General features: G+C 47.5%; 1 protein-coding gene across 3 annotated transcripts in view; it reads right to left on the reverse strand.

Annotated features, from left to right (window-relative positions):
* Nucleotides 1-16,118, reverse strand: part of Cgnl1 (cingulin like 1) — a 154,189-nt gene that overhangs the window by 104,042 nt on the left and 34,029 nt on the right. For all 3 annotated transcript variants that reach the window (XM_052713808.1, XM_052713789.1, XM_052713798.1), the window contains 3 exons: nt 8,171-9,778; nt 6,718-6,812; nt 4,871-4,976 (listed from right to left, as the gene is read on the reverse strand). In XM_052713808.1, coding sequence (XP_052569768.1) covers nt 4,871-4,976; nt 6,718-6,812; nt 8,171-9,763 — 1,794 coding nt within the window. In that variant the 5' untranslated portion in view covers nt 9,764-9,778. The remainder of the gene's footprint in view (nt 1-4,870; nt 4,977-6,717; nt 6,813-8,170; nt 9,779-16,118) is intronic.

Genomic DNA, 16,118 nt, shown 5'->3' on the forward strand with positions numbered 1-16,118 from the left:
GTGGCTCACACCTCTAATCCCAGCACTCAGTAGGCAGAGGCTGGTGGAGCTCTGTGAGTTCCAGGCCAGCCTGGTCTACAAAGCAAGTTCCAGGACAGCCAGAGCTGTTACAGAGAGTGGGGGGAGGAGGGAGAGAGAGAGGGAGAGAGAAGAATATCCAGAGTATACGATAAGCCAAATGAAACCACACACACACACACAGATACACAGAGAGGCAAACGAACACTCACATAGACACACATGCAGACACACACAGAACAAGGGAGACCATAAAAAAAGTAAAATACATGTAACTGGAATGTAAGAACAGAATGTGAAAGAAATATTCAAAACAAATGACCAAGGTGTTTCAGATCTGCTGAGTGCCAGAAAACGACGAAGTCAAAAATTCAGGTTAAGCCGGGCGGTGGTGGCGCACGCCTTTAATCCCAGCACTCGGGAGGCAGAGCCAGGCGGATCTCTGTGAGTTCGAGGCCAGCCTGGACTACCAAGTGAGTTCCAGGAAAGGCACAAAGCTACACAGAGAAACCCTGTCTCGAAAAAAAAAAAACCAAAAAAAAAAAAAAAAAAAAAAAATCAGGTTAAACACAAGAAAAGCACATTCAGGCACATTACACTCAAACTTCCAAAAACCGGAAGATCGAATATTCAGAGCAGCTACAGAGAACCGATGTGCGGCTTTCAGCAGAACAATACTAAGAATGCTGCCTGCCTTCCAGGGGAGCCACGGGGGCCAGAAGACAAATGTGTCTCTAAAGTGATCAGATCAAACAATGCTCCCTGAACTAAAGAGCCTCAGACACGGGAGTGGACAAAGGGCGATCTGAGCAAACTCAGAGAGAGCTCACTGCCAGCAGAAAAGACGACAGGACAGAACAGAACAGTGCCCTGGGACGGAAGAACACAGCCCAAGACAGGAAACACAGAAGCACAGGGGGAAAGGCTGCAACCGGAATAAACCAAAACAAGGAGAAATAGAGGGCACGAACGAACGGGGAGAAGGTCCACGCTTCTGAAGGGGACCAGACCCATGAAGACAGCAACCTACACAAAGTGATATGCACAGCCAGTGTCAGCTCCAGACAACAGTCCTTCCTGTTCTCTCCCCTCTCCTTGCTTTTTCTTAAAGAGTTATTATTTTTTAATTATGTGTATGTGTGTGTATGAGACACACTTGCGCAAGTGTGTGCAGGTGCTTACGGAGGCCACAGGTGTCTGTTCCCCTGGAGCTGGAGTCACAGTGGGAACCACACAACATGGGTGCTAAGAACAAAGCTCGAGTCCTCTCTTCACCCTTGAGCCCTCTCTCCAGCTCTGCCCACCTCACCCCCCCACCTCTGGGAGTTTAGCATCTGTATGGAAAGGTGAAAGACTTAGAGCAGCCAACCTGAAGAAAAGAAGAAAGGGATAAAGTGGAAGGCAGACACTATCAGATGTCAGAGTCTACTGTGAAGATCCAGGACACATCTGCACGGAGCTGATGCAGAGGAAGAGACGCAGAATCTATGCAACAGAACAGAGGGTCTTAGTGTGGGTGTAACACTGGGGCCTCGTGCACACCACTGGTAGGGGTGTTGATTGTCCCACCACTTCCTGGAGCCATTCACAGAATGCACAGCAAAACCTCTGCCTAATGTACGACCTGGAGTTCGCTCCTGCCTCTATGCCAGAGAAATGAGTGTGTGTCCACTGAAAAAGGGCGCGAAAAATAATGTCCAATGTCCACTGTAGCTTTATTGTTAAGAGTCCCAAGCTGGAAATAGTCACCAGAAATACACAAGTGTGTGTACACACACACACATTCACTCACACACACACACAAATCAATATGAAATAAAAAATAGTTACTGATAAGTATAATATTAATGAACTTCACTGATACAATATTGAAGAAATAAAGCTGGACAGACAGTTAATCAGGTGACTATTTATATGAAATTTAAGTAAAACTCACCAAGGTGATGGGTGTCACCATACGATTACCTTAAGAAAGAAGGGACATGGCTGACAGGGAAAGAACATTCAGGAAAGTTCTGGGTGAAGGGCACACCCTGTCCGAGTAGGATTTGCACAGATGCAAATCTGTGTTAAAAACACAGCGAACTACACAGTTAGGATCCGCACTATTTACTTTAAGTTCAACTCCAATAAACCAGCATAAAAGTCTTTGTTGAAGAAACACCTGCTGCGTGACATTCTCCAGAAACCTGTGTGTCTGAGCAGTCAGCCCTTCCATTTCCAAACCTCCCTTGCCCTGGGGGATAATGCTCCCGATGGCCAGGCAGACTTTCATCCCCCACGCTCAGCCTAGGCCTGTCAGCAAGGGCAAATGAACACACTAGGGCCAAACTGGTTCCCTCCTTCCAGTCCTTGCGTTCCCACCACGGAGAGGGGCCAGATAAAATAGTCCGTTAGGAGGGCTGGGGTCTGATCTGAGTGTGAATGTCAAGGGCTCCTGTTTCCTCTCTACCATGGAAATGATAACAGAATGAAGCTCTCAAGAGGAATTGGCTAAAATCCTGCAGTTAAGTGGCAGGCGAAGCGATAAAAGCAGAAATCTAAGCTAGAAGAGGCAGCGTCAAGGCTCACAAGTCACTGATCCGGGTGAGGGTTGTGTATCATAAACCTGCAAGAGACGCTTCTCATGGACTGCGGGGACCGGCAGGAGAGCCCCGCGGCAAAAGCGCAGGCGTGCCAGCAGGAGTGCCAAGTTTTCCCCGCGGAATGAAGGCAGTCCATCTTAGAACCTAAATCCAACCCAGTGGGAGAAATCACATACAAAAGAGGAAAAGGGGAAGGAAGGGGAGAGAGCTGGGGAAGAAGGCAGCGAGGAGAGACGAAAGGAAAACAAAACTCTATCCCTTTGCACTTTCCACGATGGTCTCAGTCCATAACGAAAACGCTCTAACGTTCTCCCCTAGGGAATCACGTAACACACACTAACACACACACACACACACACACACACACCAAAAGATAAAAGCCCAAAATTTTGCCAGCAAAGGATCAGATTCAGAACACAAGAAGGAGAAGGGGGACACTGTGCACGGTGCCAGAGATCTCATCCTGCCTTTCTCAAGCCAGCCGGGCTTCTTAACTGGCCTCTCTCTGATCTTACCTCTCTCTAAAGGCAGCAAAAGGAACGAACTGTTGCAATACAATAACAGCATTTGTGTCTGTCTGAGAGCACTTGCCAGGCACACAGGAAGCCCGGGTTCCATCCCTGAACCATATAAACAGGTGTGGCAGTACACACCTGTAAACCCAGCACTCGTGAGCTGGAGGCAAGAGAATCACAAGTTCAAGGCCAGCTTTAGCTACATGAGATCCTGTCTCAAAAGAAAATAAAAATGCCTTTCATGGTAGCCTAGAACGGAAATGTCCTATCTAGCTCTCTCCACATCCTGGTTTCGTGTAGCAACTACATAAAGTTACTTCAAGAAACATAAACATGGCAGACTCACAGTTCTTAATATTGTCTGTGCCACTCTTCCAACCTAGAATATCCTGCCTCCCTGCCTTCTCACAAAGACCGCTTTGACCTTAGACATCCTATTTGCAGAAGGGACACACTGACTTCCTCAGTTCCGGCTGATTGCTCCAAGTCCATAATCCATAATGACAATCTTAATATCAAGTCCAAAGGCTGTGTTCTCCCCAGAACATGCAAGTAAATAAAAAGCAAAAATAGTAGTTGTGATTTAAATTTAAAAAATACTAAATTAATGTTGAAGAAATATGAGAGATTTGATCCCAGCGCACTCTGGAGGCACGGGCAGATGGATCTGTGAGCTTTAGGCCAGCCTGGTCTACATAGTGAGACCCTGTCTCACAACAAGAACTATCAGAGAAGAGGATTGGTTGGGAAAACAACTAAAATTCATTATACACGCACATGAAATTGCCAACAAATTTTTTTAATGGAAAGGAGTATTAGGTATAGCTCCTGAAAGCTGTGTACAAGCAAATTACAGTTTTAAGTTCCCAAATCAGAATTACAGTCCTGTATACATACCGCACACACAACACACACACACACTCCACCACCCTCACACTCACAGCATAGTCACAGGCATGCTGAGTATTTGCACACATGTGCAAACTTGCACACACACTCACATACACACACTCCACCACCACCCTTCACTCACACTCACAGCATAGTTGCGGGCATGCTGAGTGCTTGCACACATGTGCAAACTTGCACACACACAAACACACGTGCACCCTCCACCACCACCCTCACACTCACAGCATAGTCACAGGCATGCTGAGTATTTGCACACATGTGCAAACTTGCACACACACATACACACGTGCACCCTCCACCACCACCTTCACACTCACAGCATAGTCACAGGCACAGCCACAAGTGCTAGAGCTCTTCTACCCGATCATTCAGCTGATGAATAAAAACATTCTCTGTTTCAGCTGGTCAACTCCAAGATGGTTGGCTCTAGAAGGATTTCAGATTTGGGGTCATTACTTTGGGGTTGGAATAGCTGCATGAATATAATTAGATATTCTGTAAACACGAGTAGAAATGCAAAATTCATTTAAATCACATAAATTTGATCTGATGGTTTTAACAACTTTCTGCATGTAAAGGAGTTTGTGTTCACGTTCCTGTATGTGGTCCGGTGTTGAATTTTCCACATATGCCGTGTCAACACTCAAGAAGTTTGGGGTTTTAAAGTGTTTTGGATTAGGTTGTTTAACCTGTGTTTAAAGCCAGGCTGGTCATCTGAGGCACTGCTTTCTTCTTGAGGGGGACATCCTACTTGCTGCTGCCAGCAGCAGCTGAAGAAACCGGTCCCTCTCCACATTTCACGTTAAACACGCTCTACAGAACACAAACACCACAGCTTACTTGATTATTTCCTTGCGCACTCCCTGCTGCTCGAGACTTTAAAGTCTGGATTTTCTCAAAGACCAGGTTGACTTTCCTTTTGGTGGCATCCTCGTTGTCTGTGCTTCTGCAAAACAGCAGCGGAGAAGGCATTACAGGACGAAGCCATCGGCCGCAAGATCTTCTGCACGCCCTTACGCTCACAGTGAGAGCCCTTGAAGATAGACTGAAAGCGGTCTGAGTGAGTCCAGGCTACAGACAAAACCCGTGTCTGATGGGCAGGATGGAAGGACATTGCCACTCCATCTCGGACAGTGGTGTTCATTCCTGAGTATCTGAGCATGACAGACACAATCTGAATCACGCACAGTGAAAATGCGGTAAGCTATCGCTCAACTCAGTGCTCACATTTGTCCCAGAGAGAATTAAACACACACACTCATGCTTTTCAATCTCAAGCTACTAAAACGTTCAAGGACTTTTAACTGATTTAGCCCCTGTTTAAGAAAAAGAAGCCCCAATACCAAGACGGTCCAACAGCAGCCCTTTGTCTTGACTGCCACGGTTAATCAGCTCCTTTTACCGCACCCCTGGCAATTAAGGGATTTAAAATAAAATTCCTTAAACAGGCACCTACTATTAACTTTGGTCTCACCTGTCTCTCAACAAATCAAGTGAGAAAGACAGGAAAGAGAGGGGGGAGGTGGGAGGGGTGGGAGAGAGAGAAGGCTCAGAGGAGGGGGAGAGGAAGGAAAGAGAATTTAAAAACCACAGTCTTCTACCTTAATTTCACAAGGGGAAGCCTGTAAAAACTCTGCAGCCATTTTTAAGGCCCTGTGTAGTGTTCTGAACCCACATGGCCAGCTCTGTGAGGCTGACAAGTCAATCACAAATCACAGAACACAAACACCAGAGTTGAATGCCGCACATCTCAGGCGGCTGACTTTCATTCACATCATACGTGGAAGCCTTTCTTCTAACCATTCCGTAAGAGGACTGCGGTAGAAGCTTCAGATTCCTGCTCCAGAATCCCAGCATGGTGGCATGGAGGAGAAGAACCCAAGTGGCTGCAACTGAATTTCCAAGATAAGCAGGGCAAACATTGCTCTCGGATGCCTCCCGAGTGCTTGACAATCATGGAAGCCTGGGTTCCGGCCAGGCCTCCCTCTGGGAGAAAGGAAGAGCTTTCATTTGTGATTTCCAGTAAGGATTGATGGAGACCTCGAGGTGGGGCTGACCAGTAGACCTCCCATCCCAGAACTTGTTTTGATGCAGTAAAAGTCCTTTTTTAAAACATTGATTTAAAGCAGGGGAGAGTAAACGCTGAGTGAGGACCCTAAATACACAAAAGCTGGGCATGGTGGCACACATCTGCAGCCCCGGGGTTGGAGGCAGAGACAGGCAGATCCCAAGGGCTGGCTGGCTAGCCAGGCTAGCTGAAACTGGGAGTTCCAGGTTCGGTGAGGGATCTTGTCTCAAAAAAAAAAAAAAAAAAAAAAGAAAGAAAGAAAGAAAGAAAGAAAGAAAGAAAGAAAGAAAGAAAGAAGTGGAGGACGGTAGAGAAGGATACCTGACTTTGACCTCTGACCCCCACATGAGCCTGAATGTCAAGTGCACCTGTACATACATATGCACACATATGCATTTCTCACGGACACACACATACACAAATATAAACTCTGTATGTTTTTAATTGACTTACAAAGAACATCCTTCCCTACCCGCTATACCTAGTAGGAAACTGCCTCCATAGAGACGAACCTGGTTCAGGTAGAACAGGAAAGAAAGGTTCAATACAAAGCCTCAAATACAAGTCTAGACCCCACCAGACACGGCAACGACTCTCTTCTCCAAGGAGAACCACGCACCCTTCTTTGAGGTAATTGTAAAGGATCTGCTTGGCCGTCTCTTCGTTGGTTTGTTGCGTGAGCTCCTGCTGGCCCTTTAACAGATCTGGTGTGGCCTGGAAGATAATGAAGTTTGTTATTAGACCAAGGGGGTGACACTCCAGGAAGATGGCAGTGACCCTGAAGCAGAAGCGGCCAGCACACTCCTTTCCAAAATCAATCCATCTGGCCAGCCTCCTCATCCCAACATCCGTGAGCTGTGGACCCTTGGGCAAGCGACTTCTCATTCCCCTGGGTTTTCTCAATGGTAAATGAAGGTTAATAGCAAAGCTGCACACAGCTGGTGCAATGCTATAATATCATAACCCCTGGAACGATACCAGCCTTATCATTGTTTTTATTACTGTTATTATTTTTTTTAACTGTTCACTATCAAAACACTCAATGTGCCACTTAGACTCTATCACTTTGCAATTAACCTAAATTAAGATTAACCTGATTTCTCAGACCAGAAACCAACCTAGCCACCTAATTTCAAGAATAAAAGTAGCCAGGTGATGGTGGTGCACACGTTTAATCCCAGCGCTCGGGAGGCAGAGCCAGGCGGATCTCTGTGAGTTCAAGGTCTACAGAGTGAGTTCCAGGACTACACAGAGAAACCCTGTCTCAAAAAATCAAAAAAAAAAAAAGAATAAAAGTATACAGATGCAAACCTAACCTCAGAACCTGTGTGTTAAAACTCATTCTGAATACATCCAGACTTCACACACGTGAAGAGAAATAGAGTCTCTCTGTGTACTATTTGACAGAGAAGTTCATAAAAAGTGAACCTGGCAGCACTCAAAGTAATCTAGAAAACTATACAGTTGACAGTAGGACATAATCTGATAAATAATAATCATCATCATCATCATCATCATCATCATCATCATAATAAGACAGCTGGGCCATGGTGGTGCATGCCTTTAATCCCAGCACTCAGGAGGCAGAGGCAGGAGGTCTACACAGAGAAACCCTGTCTCAAAAAACTCAAATAAATAAAAAAAACATTAGATAAACAAAATAAAACAAAATGTGCAAGAGCTAGAGAGACGGCTCAGTTTGGGAAGGTGCTTGCTCTAAAGCACGAGGATCCGAGTTCGATCCCAGCACCCGTGAAAAGGCCATGCATTGTACCTGCCTGTCACCCCAGCCCTGGGGAGGTGTGGCTCCATCAGTGAGCTCCAGGTTCAGTGAAAGATCCCACCTCAAAAACAAAGGTGGAGAGAGACAGAGGAAGACACCAGACGACAACCTGTGGCCTCCACACACACATATGCACCTGCACACCTATGTATGTGCACGTGTATGCACATGTGCGCGTGCGCTTGCACACACACTCATCAAATGTGCCATTACTGATTCAAGACTTAGGGCACTCATTCCGAAGGCACATTGCCTAGGCCACTTTGAAAAGGCAAAACACAAGGGTTACCTGTGTATTAGAGTCCGAAGGAAATGTCTTCACCGAAATTTTCTTGGCCCCAGAATCAGGTGTGGCGGCCACAGCCCGGTTCTGTAACATCAGCGTGGCGGTGGCTATTTTGATTTCTTCCTCTTTTTTATTCGGTGCTGGAAGGGAGGAGGCACAAGCCACCACACTTTCCTGACTTCCTTTGTTCAGAGCTTTCCCGTCTTTGTTCTGGAGGGGAGGCTTGGGGTGGGCACCCTGAGTGGTACCCTGCAGCTTTGCAAGGGTAGAGCTGGGACTGTGTTTCCCACGGTGCTCCGGGGCCTGCGACCTCTGCGGGAAGACCTGGGACGGCCGGAGGAGGTGTTCGCTGGACTTGCCCAGGTTCCTGCTGAACTCTGTGAGGTATTCTGTATTTCCCTGGAGACCGAACGGAAAGGCACTATCTACGCTTCGAGATCTTTTCCTGTCATCCGGATTGATCCTGTTCCTCTTCCCAGACCTTCCTCTTCTCTGAAGCCCAGGCTTTTGGTCAAATTTTTCGATTAACTGGTCCACCCCGGGAATGGAGCAGGTGTCGATATCCCGCCCAGTTCCTGGTAAGAAGGGGATATACCTTCTGTTTTCGTGGCGGTTGACATTGTCAGCATGGATGGCACATTCCTGATCATCAAGTAAAAATCTGTACAAGGAAGTGGCTGAGGTGGGAGTCGTGGATGATGAAGATGACCTCCGTGACCGAGCCCCATCCAGAATGGGTCCTGCGGAATCTTGTCGCCGGAAGGGTAGTACATCTGGCCTACTTTTCTTGGTTTCAGAGTAGGCCTGTGGGCTGGGGGTGGTTGGGGATTTCCGTCGAGGGGAAAGGGCCTCCTCTCCCGCCCCCTCCTTGGCGCACCTCTGAACATTCACGCACACTGAGGTCTGCTTTTGGGGGTCTTCTATGACCACGGAGCTGCAGAGACGGATCGCCGTCGTGTTGGTCTTGGCTACATCTTCCAAAGTAGGGCTGTTGGGCTGGGAACTGCAAGGTTTGGGAAAGTAATTCCGGGGCTTCTTGTGGTTGGTCCCTTCTTCCGGTGCATTTCTCAGCCAGGGACTCTCCGGAGGGTGATGCTTTTCCGAGTTCACCTCATTCTTTTCAGGGTCATAGGGTTGCAGAAGCTCGGGGTGCTTCTGAAAGTTGAGCACGTGGGGTAGTTTCGGGGGCCCGTCTTTGCGTTCTACAACTCCATTCCTGCCCTCATGGAGCGAGGACTGTTTCTGGTTTCTCATCGGGCTGGTCTGCAGGTATGGGTTTTCTGGAAACTGCAGTTCCTCTGGACGGTTCTCCTTCAACCCCGTCCCGTTGCTTGGATGTAAGGACAAATTATTTATCATTGAAGATGGAAACGCTGGCCCGTTTTCTGGAAAAGGCATACCTGCTAGACACCGTTCAGTGTTGTTCAGGACTATATAGGGGTGGCCATCAATTCCCTGGACCCTAATACTGACACCATAGGAGCCTGCCTTTGAGGGCTGGGAATTCCTTGGCTTTGGGGTGTCGTCACTGGCGAGTCTCAGGTGGACTCCATATTCCTGCTGCACGTGTTGGTATTCACCAAAATACAGCTCCATGGTTCAGAGTCCCGGCTGGCAGGAGGAAAGAGAACATTGTATTAGACCACATCTGCTTAGATAAAGACTAGGATGGCTATGGGGAGAGATACCAGGGTTCAAAGCCAGCTGGACACTCTAAACAGCACAGAGACTTTGGAAGCCATGGCTGAGCACTGTCCTGACCTGCACTCCTTTCTGGGTGTCCTTGAGCCCCAGTGATGGCAGGCTGGCCAACCCTGGCTGCCGTCCTGGTCTGAGGGCAGACTCTGGTGTAATGACCTGGCCTCTGGCATAGCTCCACTCTGGTTTCCAGCTAGTCTGCTCACTTTTTTCCCCTTAGTAGGTTTCCTCACACTTGGTGCTATTTATTTTTAACCAAGAGAGTGTTCTGGTTGCCAGCAATTAAGAACAAGGTACTTTTCCATGAAAATAGGCACGAGCTAAGAAACTCCGAGGCTCATCTTTAGTCTTCTCTTCCTCTCACAATTTTCCTCCCCAAATACCATCAGCCTTCTCAATGCACATCTGACTTTAAAATCTTTTACATTTATTTATTTTGTGTATGGATAGATGTGTATACATGTATATAGATGCATATTTGCCACAGTAAGCACGTGACCGGAAGACAATACACAGGAGTCAGTTCTCAGCTTCTATGTATACCCTAAAATTCGAACTCGGGGCATCAGGCTTGACAGCAAGCACTTTTACCTACTGAGGCATCTAGCTGTCCACCTCCGTTTTGTTTTGTTTTTTCCTTGAGGCCAGGTCTTATGTATCCCAGACAGGCTCCAAACTTGCTCTGTATCCCAGAATGTCCTCACCTCCTGAGCACTCAGGTTATAAGGTATATCACCACGCCTAGTTTACACAGCACTGGCAGACAAACCCAGGGCTTCATGCATGCTAAGCAAAGCTACCAACTGGGCTCCATCCCAGTTTCCCTAGCTTTGAGACCTTTAATACTATCTACATGTAACGTTTAAGACATGTTTTACCCTAAAGAATTATTTGCGAAAATAACAACGAGAATAAATGATGGAAGTTTTAAAAATCTTTTTTCATACCAAAAAGTTCACCAAGTATATTCATCTGAAAAGTGCTCCTGAGGGTTAGGGGTGAGGGTTCAGGGGTTGGGGGGAATAAGACTCAAAATCTTTATTTTGTGATGGGTCCTGACACCACAGCAAGAATCACGGCATTCTCCTAAGCAGGGTGTGGCCACCCATGCCAGATGCCTGCAGAACTGGCCCAAAGCAGGACAAGTGCCATGCCTACTGCAGAGTGCCCCAAGCAGAAACCACCCTGAGAAACTGCAGCAGCCACGGAGACCCCCAGGAGACCTGTGACCGCCCCTCACAGATAACAACCATCGGGTTTCTGTCCCTCTCCGGGGTCTTCCTGAGTCTTCCTTTCTATTCTGCAATCAACTCTGGTATTGAATTTCCCAACAAAGTTGTTTGTTACAACCAGAGTTTCAAGTACATGTGCACAGAGTTTTGCAAAGGGACTTCATTCCCTCTATCCAATTGTGTCTGTGCTTCCTTCTATATCCAATTTGTGCTATGAAAATATACACGAGTATTTTAGTTGTTTCTTTAAAAAAAAAATTAGTTCTTGGGACTGGAGAGATATCTGAGTGATGAAGAACACGCACCACTCTTTCAGAGAACCTGAGTTCCACTCCCAGCAACCATGTCAGGGGGCTCCCAACCACCTGTAACTCTGGCTCAATCAGGCCCCACGCCCTCTTCTGGACTCTGAGGGCGCTGCACTCACATGTGTACAAACATCCGCACATATCTCTTCTTGAGAAAAGCCTACTCATTGGCCACCCCAACTACAAGGGCAGGCTGGAAAATGAAGTCCTCCAAACTGATCATTGTCACTCCACTGCCGGGCTGCACACATGTCTACTGGTGTCATAAGACATGGCAGAAGACAATTGGAGGGCCCAGCTGCCATCAGTGCCCCTCAGTCCACACACTACTTGTTCCAAGTCCATTGGTTTTCCCTGATGCTTCTGGAGTCTGGGAGAGGTTCAGGGAGAAGCCAGTCCATCTTCGGGGTGTTGACAACACTCTGAGGGCTAACCACTTCAGTTCCCCAAGTCCTTAAGTGATTCACTGGGTCTTGACCCTTCTCCCCTGCCTCCTTCAGTAATCTAGGGCTACCCGTGCCCCTCCACTAACCAGGCACCCACACTCTTCACCTGTTGTGGGTCTCGACCTGTTGATTCCTTTACTATCATTTGAGGAGGGCTGGGGAGACAAACCTTTGAACCTAACTAACTTGCATTGTGTGTGTGTGTGTGAGTGTGTATGTATGTGTGTGTGTGTGTGTGTGTGTGTGTCCCAATGGTTTGAATTAGGCTTGTTACAGGAAGGCCTACTAATGTCCTTAAACAGAGCAAGTGGGCTGGCAATGGGGAGGGCAGGAAGACTGTATTCTAAAAACAGATAACCTTGCCTTGGATCCATGAAGCAATGTGATGGACAGTTACCAAACTCACCGGTCACATATGAAGCAATGCATGATGGACAGTTACCAAACTCACCAGTCACATATGAAGCAATGCTTGATGGACAGTTACCAAACTCATCAGTCACATCTTCACCCCTTTCTCAGCAGCATCATGGGATTCTTTCTGTTTTTCAAAGTCCATTACAGATCTTTTGTGGTCAGTGCGGGGGACCAAACCCAGGGCCTTCCAGGTGCTAAGTGAGCACTGGACCACTGAATATACCTCAGCCCTGTGGCTTTTTTTTTTTTTTTAAAGAGCCTCTATACAAACAAATTTTTTCCACTGGGGCTCTTTTTTGTGTTTTATCTACCCAAGGGAGTTTCTTTTCATTCACCAACAATCTCTCCTTATGGGACTCTTCAATGAAAACATTTCTTCTGATTTTACTAATGAGAAGCTCAACTAGGGTTTTAATAGTCCTTTACCACAGTTACTACAGTCAACACTAATTGCATCTCAGTCTTTGAATATGGCCACCATGGTTTCTTCCAATCCCAGCTCCAGGTTGGTAAAGCAGTCCATGTATCCGAATGTCATGAACCGGCCACAGTTTGCATTTCCTCGACAACAAACCTCAACCAGATAGTTTCTCAGCTGAGTGCCTTAAGTAAATGTAGATTTCCTATCCAATCAAAACATAAACACTGAATTAATGAGTGAATTAATCTAAGGACAGCTGTTCTCCACTTCCGTCCGCCAGGCCTGGTGTAAGGTCCTAACACACATCACAGACACATTTGCCCCATCAGGCAGCCCCACCAAGGGCTTACATAATCTGGCAGTAAACGCTGATCAATTGCCAGGATGCAACATTGTAGCACTTTGGCAATAAAAGTGGTGTTTTGGAGTGGAAATAAGGCTTTCTGAAAAGGCTGCTAAGTGATGCTAATCGCTTTAGTTAGTGAGATCAATGGGCATGTGTGTGGGAACAAAAACGCAGCTCTTGGCAGAGCTCAAAACCCATGCCAGATGGAGACGTGTCCTCTCCCTGGGCCATCACACATGACCAGGGAGTATGATTAGTCACGTAAGCCTGGTGCACGTGTCCCTGCTCCTCTCTAACTCCCAGCGGCCTTGCCAGGCACACAGAGGGCATCCTGGCTCTGAGGAAAGGCAGCCACAGCATCACAAATCTTTTGCAGCTTCCTTTCCTAGGACAGTGATGCCCAAGCCTGCAGTGTGCTGCCTGGCATCGGGGTTCGGGGGACTCGTTTGATGTGTGTGGATAATTCCACTTTATCATACGACTTAGTTAACACAGCAACTAAGAGGGAGGAGGGAAGCTGGAGAGCCTCAGTGCGCCTTTGAGCAAGTCCAGGAAATAAGAAGTGAGCTGGAACCCAAAAGTAATCCCCCTGAGTGTGATGCTGTGGCTGTCCAGTCAGAGGGAGGCCACTGCCAGGCTAATAAGGAATAAGTTAAAACTTCAAATGACAACACGTTTACCCCTAGAGGGCATGCCTGAAAGGCCAGAGGGAAAGCCAGAATTTTGTTGTCTCCATCAGTAAAGTGCCTGTCACACAAGCGTGAGGACCTGAGTTCAACACTCAGGATTCCTTAAAAGATTAATTCAGAACATTAAAAAAAAACCCTGAGTATCATGATGGTGATGATGGCCTGCGCTTGTAATCCCAGTGCCAGAGAGGCAGAGGCGAGTGGAGCCCTGGAGTTTGCTGGCCAGGCTTGGTGAATCCCAAGCCAGTGAGAGACCCCAGAGTCAAAAAAAAGGAGGGTGTCACCTGAGAAATCACACCCAAGGTTATCCCTGGCCTCCATGTATATGCACACACTCACACATACACATACATGCACACACACACACACACACACACACACACACACACACACACACAGAACCACTATTAAAATTGAAGGGTAAGAGTGAGTCACTAGAAGCCTAAAATGAACAATACGCAGAGCTCCTCTCCATGTCCCTGAAGCAGACAGAATGCCACAGCCTTCCCAAAACTAAGCATTGTGTCCCGTGGGCACTTCCTGCAAAGACAGGAAGCTGACAAGAGTTCCATGACCCCAAGACAGCCTCCTGGCGCCCAGGAGGGCCTTTACAACTCCCTGGGGACACCATCTGGAAAAGGAAGGTGAGGTCTGAAAAGGAGCACAGAGCTCAAGGGGGCTTGAGGTTTGAATAACCTTGACAACAAAATGGTCTGGTTTTTAAAAATACTTTTTAACTGTTTTTCAATTTTGAGGATATGTGTGTCTCTTGTGGGTTTGTACACTTGAGGGCAGGTGCTCTTAGAACCTGAAGGGCATCAGATCCCTTGGAGTTGGAGTTACAGGAAGTTCGTTATGAGCGGCCTGACGTGAGTGCCAGGAACCGAACTTGAGTCCTCTGCAGGAGCCGCCCTGAATAACTGAGCCATCTCTCCAGCCCAAGTTATTTTGCTGCGGGGGGGGGGGGGGGGGGGGGGGGGGGGGGGGTGAGGGTAGGAATTAGTACATCTTTAGTACTGAGTGCTACAGCTGTCTGTCAAACCCACCTCGTTCAAGAGAAATGGCACAAAAGAAGAAAAGAGGTCATGAGAAGGAAGGGTCCTTTTAACTGGGCTGGAGACCATAGCAACTTAACCAGGGCTCTCAAGATCAGGTCACTTGGACTAACCCCTACAACATATGCGTAGGCTCTGGTAACTTGAGGACTGCCCTCTGCCCTCAGGATGCCAACTTTCACCTTTCTGCATGGGTGGGCCTCTGGCTTCTCTATCTTGGTAGCAGACAGATCACCTCTCTGTTTACAGCATGTTTATGTTCTGAAACAGAATCTTAAAATCCTGTGACTGTGCTGGAGAGATGGCTCAGTGGTTAAGAGCAGCTGTTGCTCTTGTGAAAGAACTGAGTTAGGTTCCCAGCACCCACGTGGCTGCTCACAACCATCTATAACTCCAGTTCCAGAGAACCCAGTGCCCTCTTCTGGCCTCCAGGGCACTATATGTACGTGGTACATAGACATACATGCAGGCAAACAGCCACATACATAAAATAAATCTTCCCCCCAAAAAAAGTCTGAGCTGAGAAGAGACTATCAAAGGTCATGTGCAGTCCCTGCACTTCGAATACACACCCACATTTAGTAATAAACACAGTGAGGCCTCATGTACTCAGGCTCTGGAAAAATACAGAATTCATGCTCAAAATAATACTTAAGGTATGTTCACGTCTTGATCCTTGTGATGATTTCTAAAAGCTTCAGAAATAGAGCCAAGATGCAGAAAGGCACGGCGTGGGCTACGGAGTGACTCAGTAGGTAGAGTGCTCACTTAACATAAGCAGAGCCGTGGGTTTGATCCCCAGCAGCACATAAACCCTGAGATGGTGACCCCGTGCCTGTCACCCTAGCATTGGCAGGTGGAGGCAAAAGGATCAAAAGCTGAAGCCCTTGGCTCCATAGCAAGTTTGGGGCCAGCCTGGGCTATGTGAGACCCTGTTTCACAAATAGCAACAAATAAACCAAAAAGCAGCAGGGAGCTGGAGAAACGGCTCAGCAGTTAAGAGCACTGGCTGCTCTTCCAGAGGACCTGGGTTTGAGTCTCAGAACCCACATGGTGGCTCACAACCATTTGTAATGCCAGTTCCAGGAGACCCCTTTGGCCTCTGGGCACTCTGGCAGAAGTATACACACACACATACACACTCCTCCCCCACTAAATCTTTTTTTTTTTTTTTTGGTTTTTCGAGACAGGGTTTCTCTGTGCAGCTTTGCGCCTTTCCTGGAACTCGCTTTGGAGACCAGGCTGGCCTCGAACTCACAGAGATCCGCCTGGCTCTGCCTCCCGAGTGCTGGGATTAAAGGCGTGCACCACCACCGTCCGGCCCCCCCAAATCTTTTAA

The sequence above is a fragment of the Peromyscus californicus genome, unplaced genomic scaffold (genome assembly GCF_007827085.1).
Source record: "Peromyscus californicus insignis strain IS unplaced genomic scaffold, ASM782708v3 Scaffold_11__1_contigs__length_118956290, whole genome shotgun sequence".
NCBI lineage: Eukaryota > Metazoa > Chordata > Mammalia > Rodentia > Cricetidae > Peromyscus > Peromyscus californicus.